Here is a 23,085-nt window from a genome sequence, read left to right as displayed (position 1 = left end):
GTGCGAAGGAACGTGACATTTTGGTTAAATGGCCATCCGCGCTCCCTCCCGCTCGGCCCCGGCCCCGCGGGGTGCCCGCCCGTCCCACGCCTCCCCCGGGCGCACGGCCCGCTGGAGCGGGGCCGGAACGGCCGGGGCCGGGCCGCGGGAACGGACGAGGCGGGACCGGAAGCGACCGCGGACGCTGCTGCACAGCCGGCTCCGGCCCCGCGCGGGGCACGCCGGGAGCTGTAGTTTCCCGCTCTGCGGCTCCCGCGGAGCACGCTGGGACTCGTAGTCGCCGCGGAGGAGGCGGTGCTCCCTGCAGGGCTGCTCGGTCATTGGTCAGAGGCGCGGCGAGGGGCGGTGTCTCTGGGGGCTCGCTCGCTGCCGATTGGCTGAGCGGACGCCCCGTCCCCGGCGCGGTGCCGTCAGTTCCGGCGGGCCGCGCCGCCCCGCTCATTCTCTTTGGTGTTTGCCCTGTGCCGCCCCGCCGGTCCCGCCCGGCCCATGGACTGAGCGACCCCCGCCCGCCCCGGCCCGGAGCCGAGCCCAGCGCAGGTGAGGGGGCGCGGGCGGCCCGGGCCCGGCGGCGCCGCGGGTCGCTCCCCCGCCGCCGGCCCCGCGCGGCTCGGGGCGGCAGCGGGGGCTCCCCGCTTCGGCCGCCGGGATGAACGCCCTGCGGCCGTGCCCGCCCGGCATCCTCCGGGGCCGTCCCGAGCGGCAGCCAGCCGGTCGGGCTGTCGGGACCGCGGCGGGGGCAGCGCCAGCCGCTCCTGGCACAGCCGGGCCGACAAGCCCGGCTTCGCCCTCGTTCCCACCGGGGCTGGCAGCCGGCGCTGCCCCAGCATCGCCTCCCTGTCTCCTGGGCAGAACGCTCGTTTTTCCGGAGATGTGAAGCAACAAGTCCCGTGCGAGGCTTCCCGAGCCCCGGCGTGGCCCGGGGACCGCGGCCTGCCCTGTCCGGCAGGGACGCTGCCCCCGCCTGCTGCGTGTTTGTGGCGCTGCTGTTGCAGCAGGGTTTGGGAAGGCCGGGGGGAGCGTCCCTCGGAATGTCAGTCAGGGCTAGGTGTGTGTGTGTGCACACATGGCAGAGAACCAAAATATCTGAATGCAGTCTGTGGTCTGCTTTTGGAAAGGTATATTTGTAAAATCTTGTATTTTCTAACTAGAACGTGCTAGTGTACTGCACAGGTCCCTTGCTCAAACTGGAGGCAATGTTTTGGGTTTGTTTTTTTTTAATACTAGTGGACATGAGAATTTGAGTTCTGATTATGCAGCTATGGCTGCAATGCAATAAAGTGATTTCTGGTTTGTCTGTTGATTATTTCATACATGCAACAGATGTGTGTTCTGACTTTTACAGAGGTTCACTCAGGGTCTGTCACATCTTGATGAGAATGTAAAAAGCCCAGGGGCTGAATTTGTTACTGTATTTTCTATTTTCTGAAGTTGTATCACAAACTTATTTCCAAACTCTTCTAAAAAGATGCATGCAAGAAACAATTCCTTTTTATGTCGTTATTTTAAGCAGCCACTCTGTTCAGCGTTTTTCATAACATCATGAATCATTTTTGCACTATCAGTACCAGTCAGTCAAAATGTGTTTTGTGGCAAAATTATTCATAGGTTGAAATAAATTTGAAGTGATATGACTGTACAAAGTCAGAGCAAAACTGGAAATTGCTTTGTGCCTTTCAGGTCTTCCTGAAGAGCAGCAGCTTTGTTTTGGAGACAAATGAACGTTCCAAAAGCCCTTTTCCTGGCTCCTGTGGCCAGGCTCCTTGCCAGGGCTGGTTATCTCACTGGAGGTGCTGCAGATGCCCCAGGGCAGTGCAGGAGATCTGGGCATGTTGGCTCAGCAGTGTCCCTGGGTTCTGTGCCCTGTTCCACTGCGGGGAAATGCCAAAATCCGTGCACTGTTCTGTCCCAGCAGTAGTTGAGCTAGAAGTATCAGTGAGGTGTTTATTCATTACATCACTGCCTGGCTTATCCATTTGCTTTGTTTGGAACTGTCTGTTTATGCGTATGTTTGGTAGTTCATTCAGCTTTTACTTTCAAATTTTAGCTTTTCTTCTCATTAATAATCCATACCTTGGCTCCCAGACTACTTTGCATAACATTTAGTGTTTGTGCCCTTACCAAAAAGAGCAGCCTCTTTTTCTACAGTGTTACTTTTGGGAAGGACCCTGTGTTTCAGAAATGTTGCAGAAGATTTATCTAAGAAGAAAACATTGTTCAACTAGTATTTTACATTTTGTGCAGATAGCCTTAATTCTGTAAAATTTAGTTGTTGTTTATCAATTTACAGTGAGACTTTCCAGTTGTAAATAGATGCTGTTATACACTGTTGCAGCAGCTTGAGAGTTTTATGCTGTGTGTTACAAAGCTGCCCCTAATGTGGGTTTTTCAAAGGTATTTTAGGTAACAGCATCTGAACAAATCTCCTAGAGTTTGTGGGTATTTATTTTTGTGCCTCAGACTGTTGACGGCTGTGTCTGGCGTTTGTGCTGTTCCCAGGCTGCTCTGCCGGGGTGGAGTGGGGAGCGTGTGCCCCAGGGTGCTGCCAGCGAGGGGCACAGGGAGAGCGTCGGCCCTGCAGCCCTCGGAGCCCCCGAGGAGCAGGACCCGTGTGAAGCTGTGCTGCAGTGTGGCAGCAGCCAGGCCCTTGTGTCCCTGGGCTGGAGTGGAAACGTGGGGGTCAGGAGTGTGAGCAGCCTGGGGTGCAGCCCTCTGCAGAGCAGGGTGCCCCCAGCCTGCCACGGGAGCCCTCTGCCCCCAGAGCAGGGTGCCTCAGTGACACTGCCAGGAACCCTTTCGTGGTGCTTTTTAAACCCGTTGCCTCTTGTTCTGTCACTTTAACCGTAAAGAACAGATTGTTCTTTGCCACTCCAAAATCCTTTCAGGTCCGTGAGCTGCTGGGTCTCAGACCCCAGCCAGCCCTCTCCTCTTCAGAACACACAAGTTCAGATCCTTCAGCCGTTTTCTGAAGGGAATGTTTTGGGCTTTTTCTGCTTTGCCTGTGCCTGGAGCCTGGTCCCCAGGTGGGTGCAGGGTGCAGCTGAGGGCTCAGTGTCTGATGCAGAGCAGGGCTGCTGCAGACCTGGCTCGGGCTGGCTGTCCCTGCTGCCTCTCGGCGTGGGGAGGGCTTCTTCTGAAGCAGCCTGGCAGCGCCAGCTTGTGCTAGGAAGTGGTGTTGGTTGTAACTCTTCTCCACTCTGCTGGTGCCCATCAGTGGTGTCTGTGCCATGGTGACCAGCGGGCAGTGCCTGCACAGCCCCTTGGGCTTGCTCTGCTGAGCTGCAGGGGTTCATTCTTGGCAGGGCTACCAGGAGTGGCTCGGAGAGAAAATTCTGTTGTCTTTATGCAACTTGGTCTTGACCCTGCCTGCAAATATGATGCATTTCCTTGTTTTTCAGATGGTTAGTTTAGCCTCCAGAAAACCCTGTAGAAGAGGAGTTGAGCTGGCTGTCATCCTCTTGTGTTCCCTCTTCACTGTGCTGTTGGTCAGCACTGGGTGTGATGCCAGCCTGGCTCAGGCTCTGAACCTCCTTGGTTCAGCAGGAGAGCTGCTCACAGTCCTGGGAGTCAGCCTGAGAGTTTGGAATGCCTGTCTGAAGTAAATTCAAGAGCTCTGTCCTCTTCTAACCCTGACCAAGATTGGGCTCTCCCCCATTTTGTGGCTGGGAATGATGTTGCTGGCATGTGCATGCAGTTGGCTTAGGCATGGAAAAGAAGGATTAAACACTTTGTGCTATATTTGTAAGCAGAATAAAATAGGTTTTGATTTCCATTTAGAGCAGTCCGTGCAGTGACAGGTTTCATATGCAGCACTGAAATGGTTTTAGCCTATTTGTGAGTGAAATCACTAGATTGGAAATGTAGCCAAAAGGTAGAATTTATATAATTTTAATAACTACCAGAGTTTCTCAGTTTGTGGCTTGGTTTTGGTTTGGCTTTGTGAATGAAGGTCTGAGTCTAATTTTGGGAGCTGATCTCTAGAGCTCTTAGGAAGAAGAGCTTCACTAGGGAAGAACTGGAAACCTCACTACAGAAGGAAAATTGGCAAGTGATCCTTGTAATTCTGCAAAGAGCACTATTGTGAGATTCCACTGCTTGGGTGAGAAACATCACTTGGGGTTGGGGAAAGAGCAAGGAAGATTCTTGGAGCAGGCTGGAAATTCTGCTTGGAAAAGCAGCTGTGTTGAGCAGTTTGTCAGTGGTAATGGAAGGGTCATACAAGTCTCACGATCAAGCTTCAGCAATATCAAGCTTCCTTTCCAGCATGATCTCAAGCATCCTGATGTTTCTGACATCACAATAACAAAAATAAAATCAAAAATAACATCTTTTTTTCATCAAAATAACAACTTTTGGTGTTGTCCTCTTAAAACGGGTGACTGAAAACTGTAACTTCAGTTCCTTAGAAAGACATTGCACTTCAGCAGGAAAGGAATGTTTGCTTTTCTGCTTGCAAGATTTCATTGCATTTCTTCATCTGCAAGACTTTGGTGTAGTCTTTGTCAGGCAATTACTGTTGTTGTGTTATATCTGAAAATTTTCAGTGATTCTAGTGATGTTCTTGGGAAAAAAAACTTAGTGATTGTAAAGTTTTTACCCTGGAGTCTTATTCTAAATACTTTTCTTCTTTGTCTTCCAATTTCTTAATGTCCTTTGGAGAGATTCTCGAATGCCACTCTCAGAGTTACAACGCACCCCGTGTGTCACTGCTGCAAATTCAGTAGTCAAATGTAGGATTTGTTTTGAGTACAATCTGCATGGGTCTCCTGGACTAATGAGACCTGAACTATTTTTGCTCTCTAGTAAAAACAAAGTTATCCAGGTGGGTAGCATGATAAGTCTGGCATGTTTATGATTTTTTTTTTCTGGAGTAAAAAGACTCCAGATGGTAAATTTGGTGATGTATCTGTTGTTTCCCAGGAGTTTCTTACCTCTTATTTAATAGATAATGAAATCTCTCTGTCCATGAATGTATTAATCTTGGTTCTCCTCTTTGGCTTGTTTTGTCAGTAACTAGCTAAAAGGTTCCCTCTGACTCATTGCTGCTCCTCTCACATTTGGAAATCCATTCACAGGTTCAGAATGTGAAGCTCACAGAGCACTAGTGGGGTTGTGTTGCTGCTAATTGCCCTCTGCTGGTAGCTGAGCAGTGATTTCTCCTTTTCACCTATGAGTTAGGAAAGAATAAACCTTTGTTTGCTGCCCTGATCAGACCTGTAGGTGACTGGTGTGTGTGTGCACGTGTGAGTGCCTTGGTGTGTAAAATGGATTTACTTGGCTGTAAAATGTATTTTTAATAAATAAATTGATATGTGGCTTGTAAGTGGATATGGACAGCTGACGTGTTTGTGTCTATTTAGGTTCCACTGGCTGAACATGGAGATAATTTTGCATCCATGTGTAAGAGAAATCTAATGCTAATTTGTCAGCCCAGGAAGATGTGTGACTGCACCGCGCACGGGCACGTCCTGCACTCCCGGGGTGTAAAACGGCCACAGGTGCCACGAGCACTTCCTACACTCCTTTGCAGAGCTGCAGGGCCAAGTGACTCTGAATTGGTGCTTGGGCTGTGCCTGAGACATGCCCTGACCTAAATCAAAGTAACCTTCAGAATACATGTAGCTGATACAGTTCATGAACTCTTTCACCTTTGCTTTTCCCAGCCAGAGCCACTTCAGCATTTCCTGCTCTTTCCCCTCATAAGCAGCTTGGCATTCTTGATGATCCTGGGGAAAACTCTATGATAATAATAAAGGATGTATTCTCGAAATAGTTTTTTTGTAAAGACTGTATTTATTTCTTGCCCTCTAAGTGAAAAAGTTTAATTTCAAATGGTAGAATGCATGACATGTAATTTGTCCGTGGAAGTCGCTCTTTGTTCAGTGTGTAACCAGTGGCTCTGGGTGTAAGTAACAGGATTTGCTTCCTAAGTGGATTCAGTCGTGGGGAAAAGAGATGGGCAGTAATGAATGAGCATAAATAAAGCTTCTGTACTACTCTTCTGAGAATGAAAGAAGTGTGAAACACGGTGGGCGTGCGTGGAGCTGCTGTGCACGCTGGGTGTGTGAGGGACTGGACAGAACAGGAACCGTGGTGCTGGGCTGAGCGCTGCTGCCCTCTGCGCCGCTGGAGGAATTGTTTCAGTGCTAAATATTCAGTATAATCTATTTTTCATCTTCACATTTTAGGTCAGCAATTCGGCTTCCAAAAGTGGAGTTGGTCTGCGTTCAAAGCTGTTTGCCTGCAGTAATCTGCTCTGGTTGGAAGTGAACATGTCTCAAGTTCAGATTCAGAATCCTTCTGCTGCCCTTGCGGGGAGCCAAATACTGAATAAAAACCCATCTCTTTCACAGCCTTTGAGTATTCCTTCTACTACCAGTTCTTTGCCCTCTGAAAATGCAGGCAGACCTATCCAGAACTCTGCTTTGCCCTCTGCTTCAGTTACATCCACCAATGCAGCTGCAGGTAAGATAGAGGGTCAGTAATTTTAATGCTTATCGTTTGGCATGATATATTGCTGATGTCTTGCACCTACATGTAATTTGAAAGTAATATTTATCCAACTGCAGTAGCTCCCTATGGAATGAAATCTGTTGGAGAGAGGTGGAAGCATACTTTTACATAAAGTTCCAGCAATTAATTGATATGTTTGTAATAGTAAAGAACATTTTTAATTGTATTGCATTAAATTTTTGAAACATTACTATCAATCTTTTCTACCGGTAGCTTGTTTTAAGTATGAAAAAGTGTTGTTTGAAATAGTTTGTTTAGTTCTGTTATCTTTAGTTCTTTTATGACCAGTTTAATGATAAATATATTATACTATCAAAATGCAACTGAAAAAATAAAGGGTGATAAAAAATAGCTAATAGGGGAAAAATAGGAGAAGGGAAATGAAATTAACTGAGTTTTTGAAATTATTCAAAGCAACAATAATGAGGAATACTTGGGAGATTTGTTCCTTGACATGTACTAGATGAGATGTGAGCTGTTTGCAGGAGTCTTCTAACTTCATACTTCTGGCTTGCATTAGAACCTTGAATTTAATGATGGTGCTTTTTAGGCATGAGCATTGCTTGGAAAACCCAAAGTTCAATAGATTGTTACCAGTTTGGCCAGTGAGCAAAGCTGTCTGTTCCAGCGCTGCAGACAGCTAGATGCTAAGCCACTGAGATTTCTTTTTCTAATTAAAATTGATAGTAAAGTTCACAGTTACCAGTTCATTTATTGGATCTTATGTAACCTTTCAGCTCCTTCAAACATGGCAAACCCCAAAGAGAAAACCCCCATGTGTCTTGTGAATGAATTAGCCCGTTTCAACAAGATTCAGCCTGAGTATAAGCTTCTGAGTGAGCAGGGTCCAGCTCATTCTAAGGTAAGTGTGCATCCCAGTTTCTTACTGCTGCTGCTCCTCTCCTGCACCTTCAGGAGTGGGAAGAAATCACAATGTGTGTGATTTTGGTGCAAAATAATCCAGAGTAATGGAAAGGGAAGCCCCCCACAGCCTCGGTGGTGGGGAAGTGTGAGGCTGGTACCTGGGAAGTAAAAAGTTGAGTTCCAAAAATGTCACATGAGCTTCAAGGTGTGAAGGAGTTAACATTTACAAAAAGTATTGGAATAGCATTCAGAACATCTGTTCAATTGTGTTTCATTGATCTGTGGGCATGTAGAAGCCCACAGATGGTACATTGTGAACTTAACTTTTTCAAACTGCTGAAAAATATCTTTAATAAACCTTTTAGAGGATTAAAGCAAGAGTGGAGTTATGTGTCACAGAGAAGGGCGAGTTTCCAGTCTGCTGCTCAGTGACATGGGCACAGCAGCTCTCCTGGGGCTGTCACCTCTCCCCACGCTGCTCTGAGTTTTTAACCTGTCAGGTCTCATGCAGGATATTTGCCAGCTACAATTGTTGTGAAATTCTTAGTTCAGTAATTAGGAAAATCCTGTTGATGTCCAAAGTGATGGAAATCTGGAGATGACCTGGGAGTTAAGGAGAGCTTGGATTACTGAATTCTCAACTTGTGCATCACTGAAAGACTCATTTTGTGTAAGAGGGTCTGATAAACTACATAAATTCTGGAGAAGCTTTTAACAAAATACCTGTTTGTGGTTTTGAGGTGTTTACAGTGCAGCTGACTCTTGGGGACCAGCACTGGGAAGCTGAAGGAACTAGTATTAAAAAAGCGCAACATGCAGCAGCTGCCAAAGCTTTGGAAGGGACAAAATTCCCTAAACCTACGGCTCGTCCATCTCGCAGTGAAGGCAAGAATCCAGGTACATCCCACAACAAACTGATTTCAAATAATCATACATACAGAGAATACACCTTTCTGCTTTTGGTATGTATTGAAGTTGTATAAGAATGAATAAAAACTGTGATTGCGCCTGTTTGGCAGTAGCAGTTGTCAGCTAGCAAGTACTTACTTTGTGCATCTGTTCCATAGGTCATTTTGTTTTGGCAATTGCCTTACACCAGACCTCTTGTACTGGATTACAGCTGATTTCTGAGCCAGTGAGACCTATGGTAGAAAAAATGACACTTACTGAGTGTTCTTTGTCCAGTCAGAACAGACTGGGAGCCAGTTCTTCATGCCCACAACACCAGCACTGAGAGAAATGTTTTAGCCCTCAGCAGCAATTTACCTGCCTTTTGACAAGGCCAGTTGCAATTTGAAAGTGAAGAGTCATAGAAACCCTTCTAGGTCGTTGAGGACAGAGAAACCTTTGATCGTTCTCAGTAAGCAAGAGACTCAGAAGGGATGCAGCATTAAGTCTGGTAACTTAAAAGTATATTTGGAGAAATTTTTTCACTGCAGAAAATTCTTCTTCTGCACTTTGTTAGATACACTGTAAATGTAGGTAAATTAGCAGCTTCAGAAATTAAAAGCAAAATGATGAAACCCTCCAAAACAAATCCAATAAGAGCTCCCAGCAAATTCACTTTTTTTGTAACAGGATTTGTCACAGCTGTACTGGGACGCTTTAGTGTGCATCATATAGACTTATTCTCTTTTTGTTCATTAGCAGTTCTGTTTGGAATTCAGTCATTTAAGATGCTGCATGTGGCAGAAGTTGAGCTCATTTTTCCCTGCTGTGAGCCAGCAATAAGAGTTTAAATTGTCTCAGTTCCTTGTGACAGCTGAACAACCCTTTCTGTTCCTTTTTCTGTAGACAGTGTAACCCCCACAGTGGAGTTGAATGCACTTTGCATGAAGCTGGGGAAGAAGCCCATGTACAAACCCATCGACCCTTACACAGGGATGAGATCCACCTACAGCTACACCATGCGAGGTGGCACCTACCCCCCACGGTAGGTGTTGGCTCGGGGTGCAGGCTCCCCCTCTGCACCCCGCTGGAGCCGCCCGCGTCCCCCTGCAGGGGCACTCGCCTCGGGAGGCAGCAGCTAGGGAGGAGTCCGCCCCCCAGTATCTGTAACTTGCCTTATTTCCAGTGCTTCATTGCTTTGGGGTGGGGCAAGGCAGCTGGACTGAGAGGTGAAGTGTTTTTGAGAGTATTCAGGTATAGCCAGCTTCGTTAAGCAAATAGCTAAATATATAGCTAAATATTTGGTAAATATTTCTTGCATTTCCTTTCTGTGTAAAAGCAAAAGTGGAGAAAACAGGTTGATGCTGCTTCTGAGACTATTTAAATTAAAATTGCAGTTTAAAGAATTTTTTGTAGGCATAGGAAATTAAAATTCAAAACTCCCTGGCTTGCCAAGTCCGTACAAGTGCGGTTATGTTGCCTTGGTGTAGTACTTGGTCAGAAATGTGTTCCTGTGGTAAAGCAAGGAATGTCAATATTTGTTTCAAAGGTACCTCACTAAATTCTTTTAGGCTCTAAATCAAAATTTGGCTTTTTAAAACTAGTGCTTCAGTGCTGTTGTGGTTACTGATATCCAAGAGATTGACCCACATCTGACTTAGGTGTCTGTTTCCTTTGCAGGCCAAATAATTTGCTTATTCCCCTCTCTCTTTGCAGGTACTTTTACCCATTTCCTGTTGGGCCTTTACTTTATCAAGTGGAGCTTTCAATTGGAGGGCAGCAGTTTCATGGGAAGGGAAGAACAAGACAAGCTGCTAAGCATGATGCAGCTGCTAAAGCTCTGAAAGTTCTGCAGAATGAGCCCTTGCCTGAGAAACCAGAGGTGGGAATTAATCTTAAGTGTTGTAAGCATAAATTGCTAGAATAAACTGGGATATTATTGTAGATTTTTTCCTTGTTGAGAGTTGAGGAGACAGTTGGGAAATCTGATTCTGTGTAGCAGTGGTGACTTACTTGTGTCAATAGAAACAATTTGATGTAAAAGCATAAATTTCTGTGGAACTAGAATTTTCCCAGATGAAGTTATGTTAATTTTTTTACTGTCATGTTTTTCCACAGCAATGCTGTACACCTCTGTCAGATAGGAGCACTGGAAGCATAGATAGGAATTAATATCTTACCAGGTACAGATCATACACAAACTTCTGGAGAAGTGCATAAAGGGGCAACATAAAACTCAGGCATGAATTTACTTCCTAGGACAAATTCCTACATGATTTTGGAAAGCACCATGGAAGTTCTAGAAGAGCAGGAAATGCATGGGAATAGTAGACTCAAACACACGTTTTGATAGGAATATAAGAAGTCAATTTTTATCCCTTCATATATTTATGGCTGCCCAGCACTTTCCATTCCAATACCATTATTGTGTTTTTCATGCTTTTTTGTTGAGTGGCTTGAGGCAGAAGGTCTCACTGTGAGCACAGGAGTTGCTTTGCTGCTGGGCTGGCTGGGAGCCTGCAGCCCTTCATGTCTGTTGGCTGCTTTGGGCAAAGACAGAACTGTAACTTCAGTCCGGGGATTTGGGATACGGAGTCTGGCTGTGTGCTGAGAGAAATGAAGGAAAATGAAGAATTGGACAAGAAGGTAACAAGGGGTCTCAGACTGAGAAAAAAAAATGGCTGGGAACTACCAGGAATGGCAGAGCAAGAGGCTTGAGGAAGCATGAAGCCAAGGGGCACGGAGTTGAATCTGGGAGTGGGCATTGCCCAGGTGATTGGGCAAGAGCACTGGGTCTGACAGTTCAGGGCAGAGGCTGGGGAGGCACTGGTGGAGGTGGGTGATTTAGGGAGGGGAAAGCTCTCCTGGAGGAATGCAGACTGAAAGATGGAGGCTCCAAGGGATTACAGAAGCTGCTGGGAAAAGAGTGTGATGCTGGGACTTGGACTGAGCCTGCCCTGAAATCTGAGCTGGTGGCTGGCACAGTGTGGGCAGGGGCCAGCTGGTTGTCATGCAGGAGAGGCCAGAGCAGAGGAGGATGTTCCCCTTCAGTTCTGGGAACCCCAGATTCTGGAATATTGTTCTGTGTCAGAATGTTTGATGTTTGAACTCACGTGTCTTAAGGGGGAGTAATTTTGTACATTTTTTTATTATTTGGGGGGATTTTTTACAAGTTTTTGTTTTTATGGAATTTTACTTTTGTATTTTTAAATTAGAAAATATTCAGTGCATAATAGCAGTTGGGTGCAATGATCTTAAAGATCTTCTCCAACCTAAATGATTCTGTGAGTCTAAGAAGAAATCATTGAGTAAAATTATTAGACTTTAAGGGAAAGAATGACCATTTCCCACAGCTTTTCAGGCTGCAAGTCTAGGAGCAAGTGGCAGGAAAAAGCATGTAATAATACTGGCTCTTGGCTGGACCAAGCCCTGCCTGCAGAGCTGAGCTGGGTGTTAGAGCTTTGAGAGGGGGCTGTGCTGGGAGAGCTCACAGGACCTTCAGTGTGGCTGGGCTTGGATGTGCTGGGCAAGGAACAGGATGAGTTTTTGGCATATTCAAAGAGAGGTGATAAAACATTGACTTAAAGCTTAGGAAACATGGACAGCTGGGCTTCCTAGCACTATGCTCAGGCAGGAATTGTAATTTTGTCTCAAAATTTACTTCTGTGTTTGTTGCCAGCTCACTTGGTAAATAGCAGCTGCTCTTCATGCCCTTGATGTGGAAGGACAGGCTCAGGCCTGGCTGTGGGTAGGCACTGCAGTGCTGGGCAGCACTCCTCCCTGTCCAGCACTTGCTCATGAGTCTTGAGGGAGGGAAGGAACTGGAAGGAGCCCCTGGAAGAGGGCAAGTCCCTCGTAACGGAGTACAGGACTTGTGGAATTTGCTTGAACAATGTGATCAGAGCTAAGAATGGTAAATGCTTTGGGCTCTCACTGAGATTTAGAGGCACATAATTCTTGGAGAGTTTGGTCAATGCAAACATGCAAAATACCTCAAAAGCAAACTTTAGGCATCATCTGCCTTGAAGTGTGCAGGGAAAGGGGGAGAGTGTGTGTATGATTATTTTTTATTTATAAAGTAAACTGATCCAGAACTCAAGTAGAGTCAAAATAATCAGTAAAATAGTTGTAGACTGTTAAGGATTATTTTGCTAATAATTCACTCTTTTTAGATAAATGTATTAAAGAAAAGAACCTTCATTTTGCACTGTGCACACAGACTTGGAATGTATTAAGAACATACACTGCAATAGAGCAGATAATTACATTCTATTTGTTTGTATTCTCTTGAGAGGATATTAAGTGGGAAAATTTATTCCAATAAAGACAAGTCATAGTCATCTTCACAAAGAAAAATGTAAGAATTTGAAACACTAGAACACTGATACTACAAGGAGAGGAAAAGTGCTTGTAATTGAAGTTGTGGCAGTGTTGGTGAGTGAGGGCAGGGACAGACCCTGCCTGGCAGTGCTGGAGTGCACGTGGCCTTAGGAGTTCCAGTGTTCCTCCTGGGAATGTGCTGCAGGTCCTTTGGAGCTGGCACTGGGGTTTGGCAGGCGATGGTGGAGAACTTTGGGGGCTGTGCTGGCTCTGGAGGGGAGCAGGGCTCTGGGACAGCCCTGCCCTGCCATGGCCCCAGGGCTGGCACTGCCCTGCCCTGCCATGGCACCAGGGCTGGGCCCAGACTCCAGCCTGATGGACAGGGGCAGCCCAGGAGAACAGTGTGAAGTCTCATGGGACAGTGGGAGGAGTGAAAACTTGAGATTAATTTAGTTAACTGTTTTTTTTGTAAGGTGGGAAAAGCCTGTCTTAACTGGTGGGATAAAAAAATCCTTTGTGTTTTAAACGAACCTGTTAGTAGCAGCCATGGGGGATGCTCGCTGCCATCCAGCAAGTTTTAATCCATGAAAGCTCTAGCTCAGCTCCCCTGCTGCTGCTCCAATAAGATACTTAAATCATTTTTATTACCTCTTTGCATAGCTAGTATTGTGGCATGATATAATCGGTGATATTGTTGCTGTTCATCTTTATCATAATCTTTCCAATGTCACTGCTGGACACCTGAAATTTCTCTGTTGCTGTCGACATGCCTTAGCTCATGTTGGTGCCAGCATCAGTGACACTTCTGGAATCCCAGTCAAAGTTTCACCCGGAGATACATGCCTGTGGGAAAGCTTCACTGGCAGTGTTGTCCCAGCAGGTCTGAGTTCTCAGAGATGGTCAATGTTTGGTTTAGGGCAAGCTCCTGATAGGCTGTTCTTGACATGAGAAAGCAAAGCTGCAGACGAAGCACTTACATGGAGCATGTGAAAAGACACGACTGTGCCAGGGGCTCATCAGCCACCCCTCATTCACATTGGTCCCACTCTCAGAATCTTTGTTTTTCCTGCCCTTTCTCTTACTTGATCCTGTCTTAGTGCTTTTGGTGCAAATGTCCAATCAGTATATGAAAATTGTATTTCATAAAGGTACTTCCATTTGGAAATCGGTGCACTTAGCACTTCAATTTCATTTTCTATAAACACATTTTTAAACCTATTGGCCCTTATTCCATTTGTTCTTTCTTGTAATGAGCACATGAAAATATGAAGGTTTGAAAGCTTTTATACATACACCTTAATGAGCTTTTTAAGATTCAGTTCTGTAGTATATGGGCTGCTTTTCTCATGTTTATGTAACATGGCAGTAAAGGTTAGAATATTTAAAATTTGGAGAGTTCAGTAAAGTGGTTGAATGGATAAAATTCAATTTAATAGGATCTTTATTTTAAATAGAGTATGCTTCTTTTAGGTTAACGGAAAAGAACCAGATGATGAAAATCTCAATAAATCTGAAATAAGCCAAGTTTTTGAGATTGCACTTAAAAGGAACTTGCCTGTGAATTTTGAGGTATGTTTACTTTACAAGCTCTAGATTTGTTTTTATTAGACTATTAAGGGTACACATTAAGTTGAGTCTCTTTTAGGTAACCTAAACAACTGACTTTTAACGTGTCTCGTTAGTTGTGAATACACTTTAACCTTTGACAGTCACCTTGATTGTCTTGGAGTTTTTGTGGTAAAGGGAAGAAAAAAGAAAAATCCACCTGTTCACAAATTCATGCCCTGAAATGATCACATGGAGTGAACAGCTATGCTGTGGTTGTCTGTGCAATCTTTTTTTCTGAGCTTTTTGAGGAAAGCTTATTACAGTGAAGAACCAAAACACGACCCTGCATTAATGATTAGAACATGGGAGTGCAGAGTCGAGGCAAAAGAGTAGAGCTCACTCTGAAAGACACATATGGAAGTATTTGCTTAATTAAGCACTGATCTGGACTACCCCTGAGTGCAGAACCTCACGAGTAGGTTTCCTTTCTTGCCATGAGGTGACCTCATGTGCATCTGACTTTCCTTTCCCTTTGGCCTGGCTGCTTGCTGCCTCTTTGCCCCTCTTGATCATTTCAGTTGTCTGAAATCAGGAGCTTCCACAGGAGTGTCTCTTTTTCACTAAAATATTAATTTATCATGCTGCTTTTCTGAGCTGGCAGAGTAATATTTAAGCCAACCATCTGAATTATTGTAGTAAGAAAATGCAATTGTGTGTAACTAAATTGCTTCTGAAACTGTTCTATGAAATTTTACACGAAACTTTCAATTATTGCAGATTAGCCTGAGCATCACTGGTAAAAATACACTGTCACACAAAGCCAATTGTGGGTGGAAGCTCTTAAAATTCATTCTTACTTTTTGACTTTATGGATATTTTGGAGTGTGATGTGTTATGAATGGAGTTAAAAGCCTAAATCTGTAGCGGGCAGCTGTCTCTTAGATGTCTTCAGAATTCTTCCGAACTTCAGAGTTCAGAACTCAGAATTTCTGGACTAAAATGCTAGATCCCAAAGAGTTGCTTCCTCTGTAATGTTTTATTGCTGTACTGTGATATATTCAATGAGGTGCTGTTAACTGTGGGGAAGTACACACTGGTGAAATAGAACAGTCCTATTTTTGTACTGAAGCAGTAAATCAGTAAATTAAATAAGATGGGTTAATGACTTCTGTAAATACTGTTTACTGCTTGGTGCATCCGATCTTCTAAAAATGTATGCTTATTTGGGTGGGAATATGTTATTAGAGTGAGTATGTTTCACTTTTTGGATTGTATGAGAATGTAAAATCTCTTTATCCTTAGTTCTTGAGAGAAGTTTGCTATAAACAATGTGCCCTGCCATTTTTAATAAGTGTTTATCACGCTTTCACTCAGTTTTTCCCTCTGAAACAGGTGACCAAGGAAAGTGGTCCTCCCCATATGAAGAGTTTTGTAACCAAGGTATCAGTTGGAGAATTCATGGGTGAAGGTGAAGGAAAGAGCAAGAAGATCTCAAAGAAAAATGCTGCAATAGCAGTCCTAGAAGAACTGAAAAAATTGCCACCCCTTCCTACAGTTGAGAAAATGAAGCCACGAATCAAAAAGAAAACAAAATCAATAGTGAAGGTAAGGGGGAAAAGATTGGAAATCTGACTGTGCAAATAATCATCAGAGAGGCTTTTCTGGGTCAGTTATGAACACTCTTCAGCTGCTCAGCCTTTACCAGCCCTCTGGTGCAACAAATGAGCTGGTCTTTGGCTCCCACTCTAATGGGGTTCTGACACCACTTTTATAGCAGTTACCAGTAAATACAAGATGAAAGAGAAACCTTATAAAGGAAAGAGCAGCACAGAAAAATCAAGCTCTGACTTTCAAGCCTCAGACTTTACAGCTTTGGGTTTTGCTTGTACAAATTCTCCTGCAAGCTTGTCCCTCCTAATACAGCAGGATTAGGGTTTGTAAAGCTATTAGCAGGGTAGGTTACATGTGGTCAAGTGTGACAGTGGAGTCAGATAAATTCAGTATTTCTCTTTGGCTGTGACAGTGTTTCATTAAGCAACCTTTATTTCAGTATTTTTAAAATCTAGAGGTTAATTCAGTGGCATGCTGCGTTCTGTCTATTAAACCAAATATTTGTAAAGTTTGGCTTATTTTCTGAACACTGTTCTGTGTAGCTGCAAACAAGTCCAGAATACGGTCAAGGAATGAATCCCATTAGCAGACTTGCCCAGATACAGCAGGCCAAGAAGGAGAAGGAGCCCGAGTACATGCTCATCACAGAACGTGGGCTGCCCAGGCGCAGGGAGTTCGTCATGCAGGTGGGTGTGATGGCACCGAGCTGGGGCTGTGATGGCACCGAGCTGGGGTTGTGACCATGGCACACAGCTGGGGCTGTGACCATGGCACACAGCTGGGGCTGTGACTGTGACCATGGCACACAGCTGGAGGTGTGGCTGTGACCATGGCACACAGCTGGGGCTGTGGCTGTGACCATGGCACACAGCTGGGGCTGTGGCTGTGACCATGGCACACAGCTGGGGCTGTGGCTGTGATGGCACACAGCTGGGGCTGTGACCATGGCACACAGCTGGGGCTGTGGCTGTGACCATGGCACACAGCTGGGGCTGTCCTGGTGACCATGGCACACAGCTGGGGCTGTGACCATGGCACACAGCTGGGGCTGTGGCTGTGACCATGGCACACAGCTGGGGCTGTGACCATGGCACACAGCTGGGGCTGTGGCTGTGACCATGGCACTCAGCTGGAGGTGGCTTGAAGGCCAATGATTATTGATAATAAATGGCAACTTGCTCAGAACAATGATCACTTGAACTGTTTTGTGACTCATGGCATGCTGAAGACACAGCTCACTAATAAGGGAGTCCCCATACTGCTGCTTAAGGACTGAGTTTTCTTCCTCTTCTGTCCAGGTGAAAGTTGGTGTACACACAGCTGAAGGAATGGGCACGAACAAAAAGGTTGCTAAACGCAATGCAGCGGAAAATATGTTGGAAATTTTAGGTTTCAAAGTCCCTCAACCTCAGCCTCCAAAACCAGCATTAAAGACGGAAGAGAAGGTGAGTCTGGAGGAAGCAGCAGCTGGTTAATGCTGCAGCAAAGGCTGAGCTGAACAGAAGCAGCTTTGCAAGGCAGTGACAGGGTAGGAAGTTCATTCCCTCTGCCCCAGCCAGGAAACAATTGTATTGAGGGGACTGCTCTTTGAAAAAATGTTAAATATCCAGTGTTTTGGATACATTAAGTGTTTGGGTTTTCAGGTAAATCAAAGTCTCATCAGAAGCATAAATTTATGTATTCATGCTTTATGAAACGTCTCAGAACCTGTGATAATCAATGAGTTGGTCTTAGAAACTTGCAGACCTGTAGGTTATAGTCCTCTGCTAGCAATAGTTTTACACAGCCTTGCCACAGTTGCAGTGAGACCTTTGTTACAGGTCTCTCTGGTGGGTCCCTTAGGGAAGGAGCCTCCTGTGTTCTGCTGGTGAATCAGCAGCTGCAGCCAGGGGGTTCAGACAGCCATCCCAGGGTTGGTTTTCTCCTTTCCACACGTGCTCATTGGTGTCTGGTGTGCTCTCCTCACAGCACCAGTGACTAATGGCAGTTAAACTGGCTTTATTCTGGTATCTGCTTCTGAGTAGCTCTGTTCCTAACACCAGTTCTCTGAGATGTGGTAGTTTTAGGCCTTCAGTGAATAAGAATCACTGAACTTCTCTTTTTTTTGATAGCAATGTAGTTATTGATGGTTTTGAATAATAACTTTTTCAGTAAAAATTTGGCTGGTCAGATCACTTGCATCTTGAAAACTTTAACATTTGGGGGGAAAAAAGTTTTGAAGAGATGTTGTGTGTTTGAGTTCTTTTCCTTTTATTTTTAAGACCCCAGTGAAGAAACCAGGTGATGGAAGAAAAGTAACCTTCTTTGAGCCGGGCTCTGAAGAGACTTCAGCCAGTGAGTAACGTGGTGGAAGCAGCAGGGCCCTGTTGGGGGTGGCAGGTCCCTTCAGCAGTGCCATCTAGCACTCTGGGATGAGCAGAGCTGTGCAGCTGCTGCCTTGCAGACCAAGTGCAGCCCTTGGAAAGGTTTGGTTCAAACCCCAAAGAGCTTATTCCTCCCAAGGCCCTCTTCCTGAGGAGGAGAAAGGGTGTCAGTACTAACTGGTCAGCCTCAGGCAGAGTTGGAGAGGGAGGGAAGGGCCTTGCCCAGAGCACCTCAGGCTGTGCCTGGTCTCTGATGACTGAGAGCAGGAGCTGTGCCTGCCCTTGTTTCAGGCAGTGAATGGTTGTGGTGGTCACACCCAGGGTGGCAGGCTGGAGCCAGAACACCTCGAACCTGGCCACCCTGTACACAGACATTGCTTTCTGGGATGTCATCTGGTGGGAGGAATCATTATGGAAAGTTTGTCTGTCACCACAGATTGCTGTTCTGGGGAGCATATTTCAGGTACTTTACGTGTTTAAGTATAACTTTGCTATTTAAATTATAGTAAGTTGGAATTTACTTGAGCTTTAGTACTGTTTTACTGCATCCATAGGACCTTAGCTAAACTTCCTGATTCAGATTTTGCTATCCCTGTTTTCTTCCATTTACAAATTGTGGCTTTCATCCTTAGACTTGAAACAGCTCAGTCCTGCAGAACTTCATTAATCTGTTCTGCCATAAAAATGACTCCTTGGTTTATTTTGGTGGCACTATCTTCCCCACCTTTCTTGAGCACACCTGTGCCTGTTTCATCCATAGATCTGAGTTCCCTTAAAAAGCTGTTCTTATCCCTCTTCCACTTATACCATAATGTCAGCAAATTGCTGTCATTTGACTGTGGCTGGACATTTGCTGTAAATAGTCTTGCCTCTTTGTGCTGATGTTCCATTTTACCTTTCCTTCCTGCTTGTTCTCACAATTACAGTTTAAACTTTGTGGACTGTCACTTTCTTTACATCATTTAGTGGTGGCACTGGCCATTCCGTGGTTTCGTTATTTGCTCCTACAGTTTAAATGATGGAATGAAAAATTCCGAAAGGAAAAGATAGATCTAGAATATGGTTGCAGCTGAGGTGTCTGTGAGCTTGACTGGCCTGGAGAAACTCCTCCTGGAGGTGAAGGTGCTCCCTTTGGCAGAAGCAGCTGTTGCACTGAGTCAGTAATTCAGTAAGAAAACTCTGTCTTGGTGATGCTGAAGTTCTGACCCTCCAAAGGCTGATTGAGCTTACCAAGTCAGTTAGCATGTCAAAAGTAATTTGAAATGAATTATTTTTTTCCCAAGTGACTTTTGGTGCCTGTGTGTGCCTGCAGGAGGACTCTCAAACAGCAGCTCTTCAGTGTGCACCTCTCTCCTCCCAGGTAATAAAGAAGATGAGTTTAGGATGCCTTATCTCAGCCATCAGCAGCTTCCTGCTGGAATTCTTCCCATGGTCCCTGAGGTTGCACAGGCTGTAGGAGCCAATCAAGGACACCACACCAAAGAGTTCAGTCGGGCAGCTCCCAACCCCGCCAAGGCCACGGTGACGGCCATGATCGCCCGGGAGCTGCTCTACGGGGGCACCTCTCCCACCGCCGAGACCATCCTGAAGAGCAGCAGCTCCTCAGGCCACTTCCCCCACGGGCCCCTGACCAGGCCCTCCGAGCAGCTGGACTATCTTTCCAACGTCCAAGGAATCCAGGCAGGTGTTCCACTTCACGGGACTTCTTCCAGAGCTATCCAAGTCCAGCCTTCTGTTTGTTCAAAGCTTTTAAATTCTCTTGGGGAGAGATGAGTTCTGAGCCTGCTGAAATTCATGTAACAGTTTTGCTTTACCCATGACTCGTACCAAATTTTACATATTTTTAAATTTAATTTTCAAGTGTGTATTTCTGTACCATTCTCAGCCCCAGTTCAGTGCTATTCTGAGAACTTGGAAGAACAAAATTAAAAAAGCATTTTCTATAAGTTGTCCCAATGTAAGAAGACCTTGTGGACTTGAACTAGGCTGATGTGAAATCAGGTTTTTTCACTAATCTGTCATACATTAGCACGTGCTGTAAGCTCTGTGTTTTCTCACATTTGCTCCCTTTAATGGGAATTGCATTAAGTTCCTATATTCGTATGACAGATGAGCTCAGTGGATCAAAAAGCATAATACAGAAATTTGAAATGCAGCTAGCAGTGATCAGAATAAAGGTTCCAGTAACAATCATCATTACGTAGCCACTTGCAATTCAGGAGCCTTGCCAAGCTCTTGTGAGTACTAAAAAACATTGTAAGTGAGATTAAACTTCAAATAGAGGGGTTCTGCTGGCTGAGAGAATGATGAGAAGAAAGGTTCAGTGTCATATGTGGGCAGATAATCTGTAGCAGTTGTGATATACTCCCGGTACTCGGTTAACTGAAAAGAAATAAATCCTTCTCTTTTCTTCAGGTTGAATATAAGGACTTTCCAAAAAATAACAAGAACGAGTTTGTATCTCTTATAAACTGTTCCTCTCAGCCACCGCTGATCAGTCATGGGATTGGAAAGGATGTGGAGTCTTGCCACGACATGGTATGAGGAACCCTGCTGAAGTGCTGCTCTTGGCCTTCCCCGAGGGGAGACCAAGGTTTTATATCACTGCTGGGAGCAATTAGGTGTTCTACAGTTGCCTGGCTAATTTTGTCTAATATTTCACAGGCTGCAGAAGTAATGATTAATAATATCAGAATGCAGTCTAAATAATGCCTAATACACTAAACATTTTATCACAGTTTTGGTCTACAAAAAGCAAAATGCTTCGTGTTGATGGTATTTGCATGAGCCCATGACAGTAAATGCACAAAAAGGAAAGTATAAACCTAACAGCATCTCAGCTTATTTCCTTATTATATCAGAATGGGCTGATGATTCACTGGGAACCATACTTGGGCTGAGGTGGAAAAGGACACTGGTTCTGTGTAATTTTCTCTCCTTTGTCTTAAGCTCTGCACAGTTTGAGCTGTTACTAATTTAGTGTCTCTTCTTGCTGTTTCTAGTCCTGGTGTGTTAGTTTTCCCCCAGCACTGAAACAAGTGCAGTGGGAATCCCCAGTCATAGCACCATCCAATTGTTTAATGAAGCAAGATAAAACTCTACACCTTTGCATTTTCCACCATAACTATGGAACTGAAAAAACTTCTTGAAAAATATCGCCAAAATAAGAACATTTGTTTGGGTTGAGTGCTTCACTAAATTACTGAACTGTCCAGAGGCTGAATTGCTGAGTGCTCTCTCTTCTCTTTAGGCTGCATTGAATATTTTAAAGTTGCTGTCTGAGTTGGACCAACAAACCACAGAGATGCCAAGGACAGGAAATGGACCAATGTCTGTGTGAGTGTTTCCCACCAACTTCCCTTGCACTGATGGAAATTAGCCCTGTGAGAGTTTTTAGACAAATAACATGTGAGGGGTTTGATTTGCCAGAAGGGTTGAAATGCCAAGGGCTGCTTGCCCTCCAGCAGCACCAGAGGCAGGGTTGGGTGGCCAAGCCTGTCACTTCCATGTGTCCAAGGCAAAGCACTGAGCAGGAGTGAGTGGGTGAAGTGTGCTGCCTGTGGTGTGACCCCAGCCCAGTGGGACAGCTCTGGGCCCCAGCAGTTCTGGCCTCCCTCAGCTCAGCTGCCCCATTTCTCTCTAAGGAGTGTGACTCTGCAGTGGCCTTGGGGTTCCACGTGCTCCTCTCTCTCTCTTGCAGTCTTGTGTGTCACAGGTAAAGGGACATGCAGGGGTTGAAGTTGAAGCTCATTTTCAGCAGAAGCATGGAGAAGTGCAAATTATTCTCTTGGCTCGGTTTGGGAGAAAGTTGAGCCTCTAATTGAGATAATAAGCTCTCAAATTAACAGTGGTGGGATTACCAAAGTGCTAACTGATTAAAAATTGGGGCAGTTATATGGTAACAAATTGTTAAATGCACATCAAATTATTTGTATCCAATTTAAGTATCTTATTTGTGGAAATAGTGTTTTGTCTCCTAAGTAACAGGTGTTTTCTCATTTTAGATGTGTGAAACAAGAAATGGAAAGTGACCCTCTCCTCAAACCGGCGAGCGCAAACCCTTTGGGACAAACACTGGACAGCACTGCCTGAAACAGGCTCTTGACTGAACCCAAACCTGAAAGCACCAGAGAAAATCAAATGCTTCCTCTCAATGTAACCTAACTGTTGGAGTGCTACAGTCTCTACAACCTACTGTAGTGTCTAAATCATAACTGTTGCTTTTTCTTCAAACAGTGATACATTTTTAGTTTCATTATGTTGTTTTGATTGAAATGACACTATACATTTTTCATTTAAAAGTTTCTTAATTGTATCTAGAACCATAGCACAGTTTAGAAACTTTGTCTTCTGAGACTGACATGTTACCTGTGAACTAACTTGGGAAGATCATATCCATGTATGCGGTTATTTTGGTTTTATTGGAATAGCAGCGTTTCACTGGAAACAGGCTGTGTCCCACCATTTTAAAAAGCCCCATATTTTTGCAAGCCCACCCTAATTATCCAATGGTTGAATGAATTTAGGAATTTTAAATTTGGTTTGATCATTTTTGGTTGATTTCTAGTTTTCTTGAGTGTGGGGTAGGGGAACTCGAATGCAACGTGACTTTCAGTGATCTCTGAGCTGTTTTAGGGACTGTGTGTTGGTGGCTCACAGCTCACTACAGTACAGGATATGATCTCAATGTAGTGCATATAAAACTGCAGATTGATTTTCCTTGAGTGCTTTATACTGTTTAATTACATCTCCATGTAGGGCTGAAAAAAATGACCTATGTTTATATATAACTGTGTTGCTTTTGATGTTGTGTTCTTGCGCACGGTCGGTGCGCGCTGAGGTTTGCATTGGTCCAGGTACAGCACGATAGCCGCGCGAGTTCAGTACTGCTTCCGTTCATTGTTTACGCTGGAATTTTTTCTCCCCATGGAATGTAAGTAAAACGTAGTGTTTGTCACCAATAAATGGTAATACTAAA

General features: G+C 44.9%; 1 protein-coding gene across 6 annotated transcripts; it reads left to right on the top strand.

Annotated features, from left to right (window-relative positions):
* The first annotated feature begins 391 nt into the window (after positions 1-391).
* STAU1 (staufen double-stranded RNA binding protein 1) lies at positions 392-23,085 on the top strand. Of its 6 annotated transcripts, none has more exons than XM_041478446.1 (15): positions 392-540; positions 6,189-6,465; positions 7,251-7,375; positions 8,118-8,274; positions 9,172-9,310; positions 9,982-10,147; positions 14,056-14,154; positions 15,526-15,738; positions 16,287-16,430; positions 17,043-17,189; positions 18,006-18,078; positions 19,420-19,787; positions 20,523-20,645; positions 21,358-21,443; positions 22,112-23,085. In XM_041478446.1, the coding sequence occupies exons 2-15, from the start codon at positions 6,273-6,275 to the stop codon at positions 22,197-22,199; spliced, it is 2,121 nt and encodes a 706-aa protein (XP_041334380.1). In that variant the 5' UTR covers positions 392-540; positions 6,189-6,272; the 3' UTR covers positions 22,200-23,085. The 6 variants fall into 6 exon arrangements, with proteins under 6 accessions (XP_041334380.1, XP_041334381.1, XP_041334378.1 ...); XM_041478447.1 differs by having other exon boundaries at positions 15,508-15,738; positions 19,468-19,787; XM_041478444.1 differs by having other exon boundaries at positions 15,508-15,738.

This window comes from Pyrgilauda ruficollis, unplaced genomic scaffold (assembly GCF_017590135.1).
Source record: "Pyrgilauda ruficollis isolate IOZ18807 unplaced genomic scaffold, ASM1759013v1 scaffold45, whole genome shotgun sequence".
Classification (NCBI taxonomy): Eukaryota; Metazoa; Chordata; class Aves; order Passeriformes; family Passeridae; genus Pyrgilauda; species Pyrgilauda ruficollis.
The sequence above is the reverse complement of the archived record's forward strand: the minus strand, read 5'-3'. Positions and strand labels throughout refer to the sequence as shown.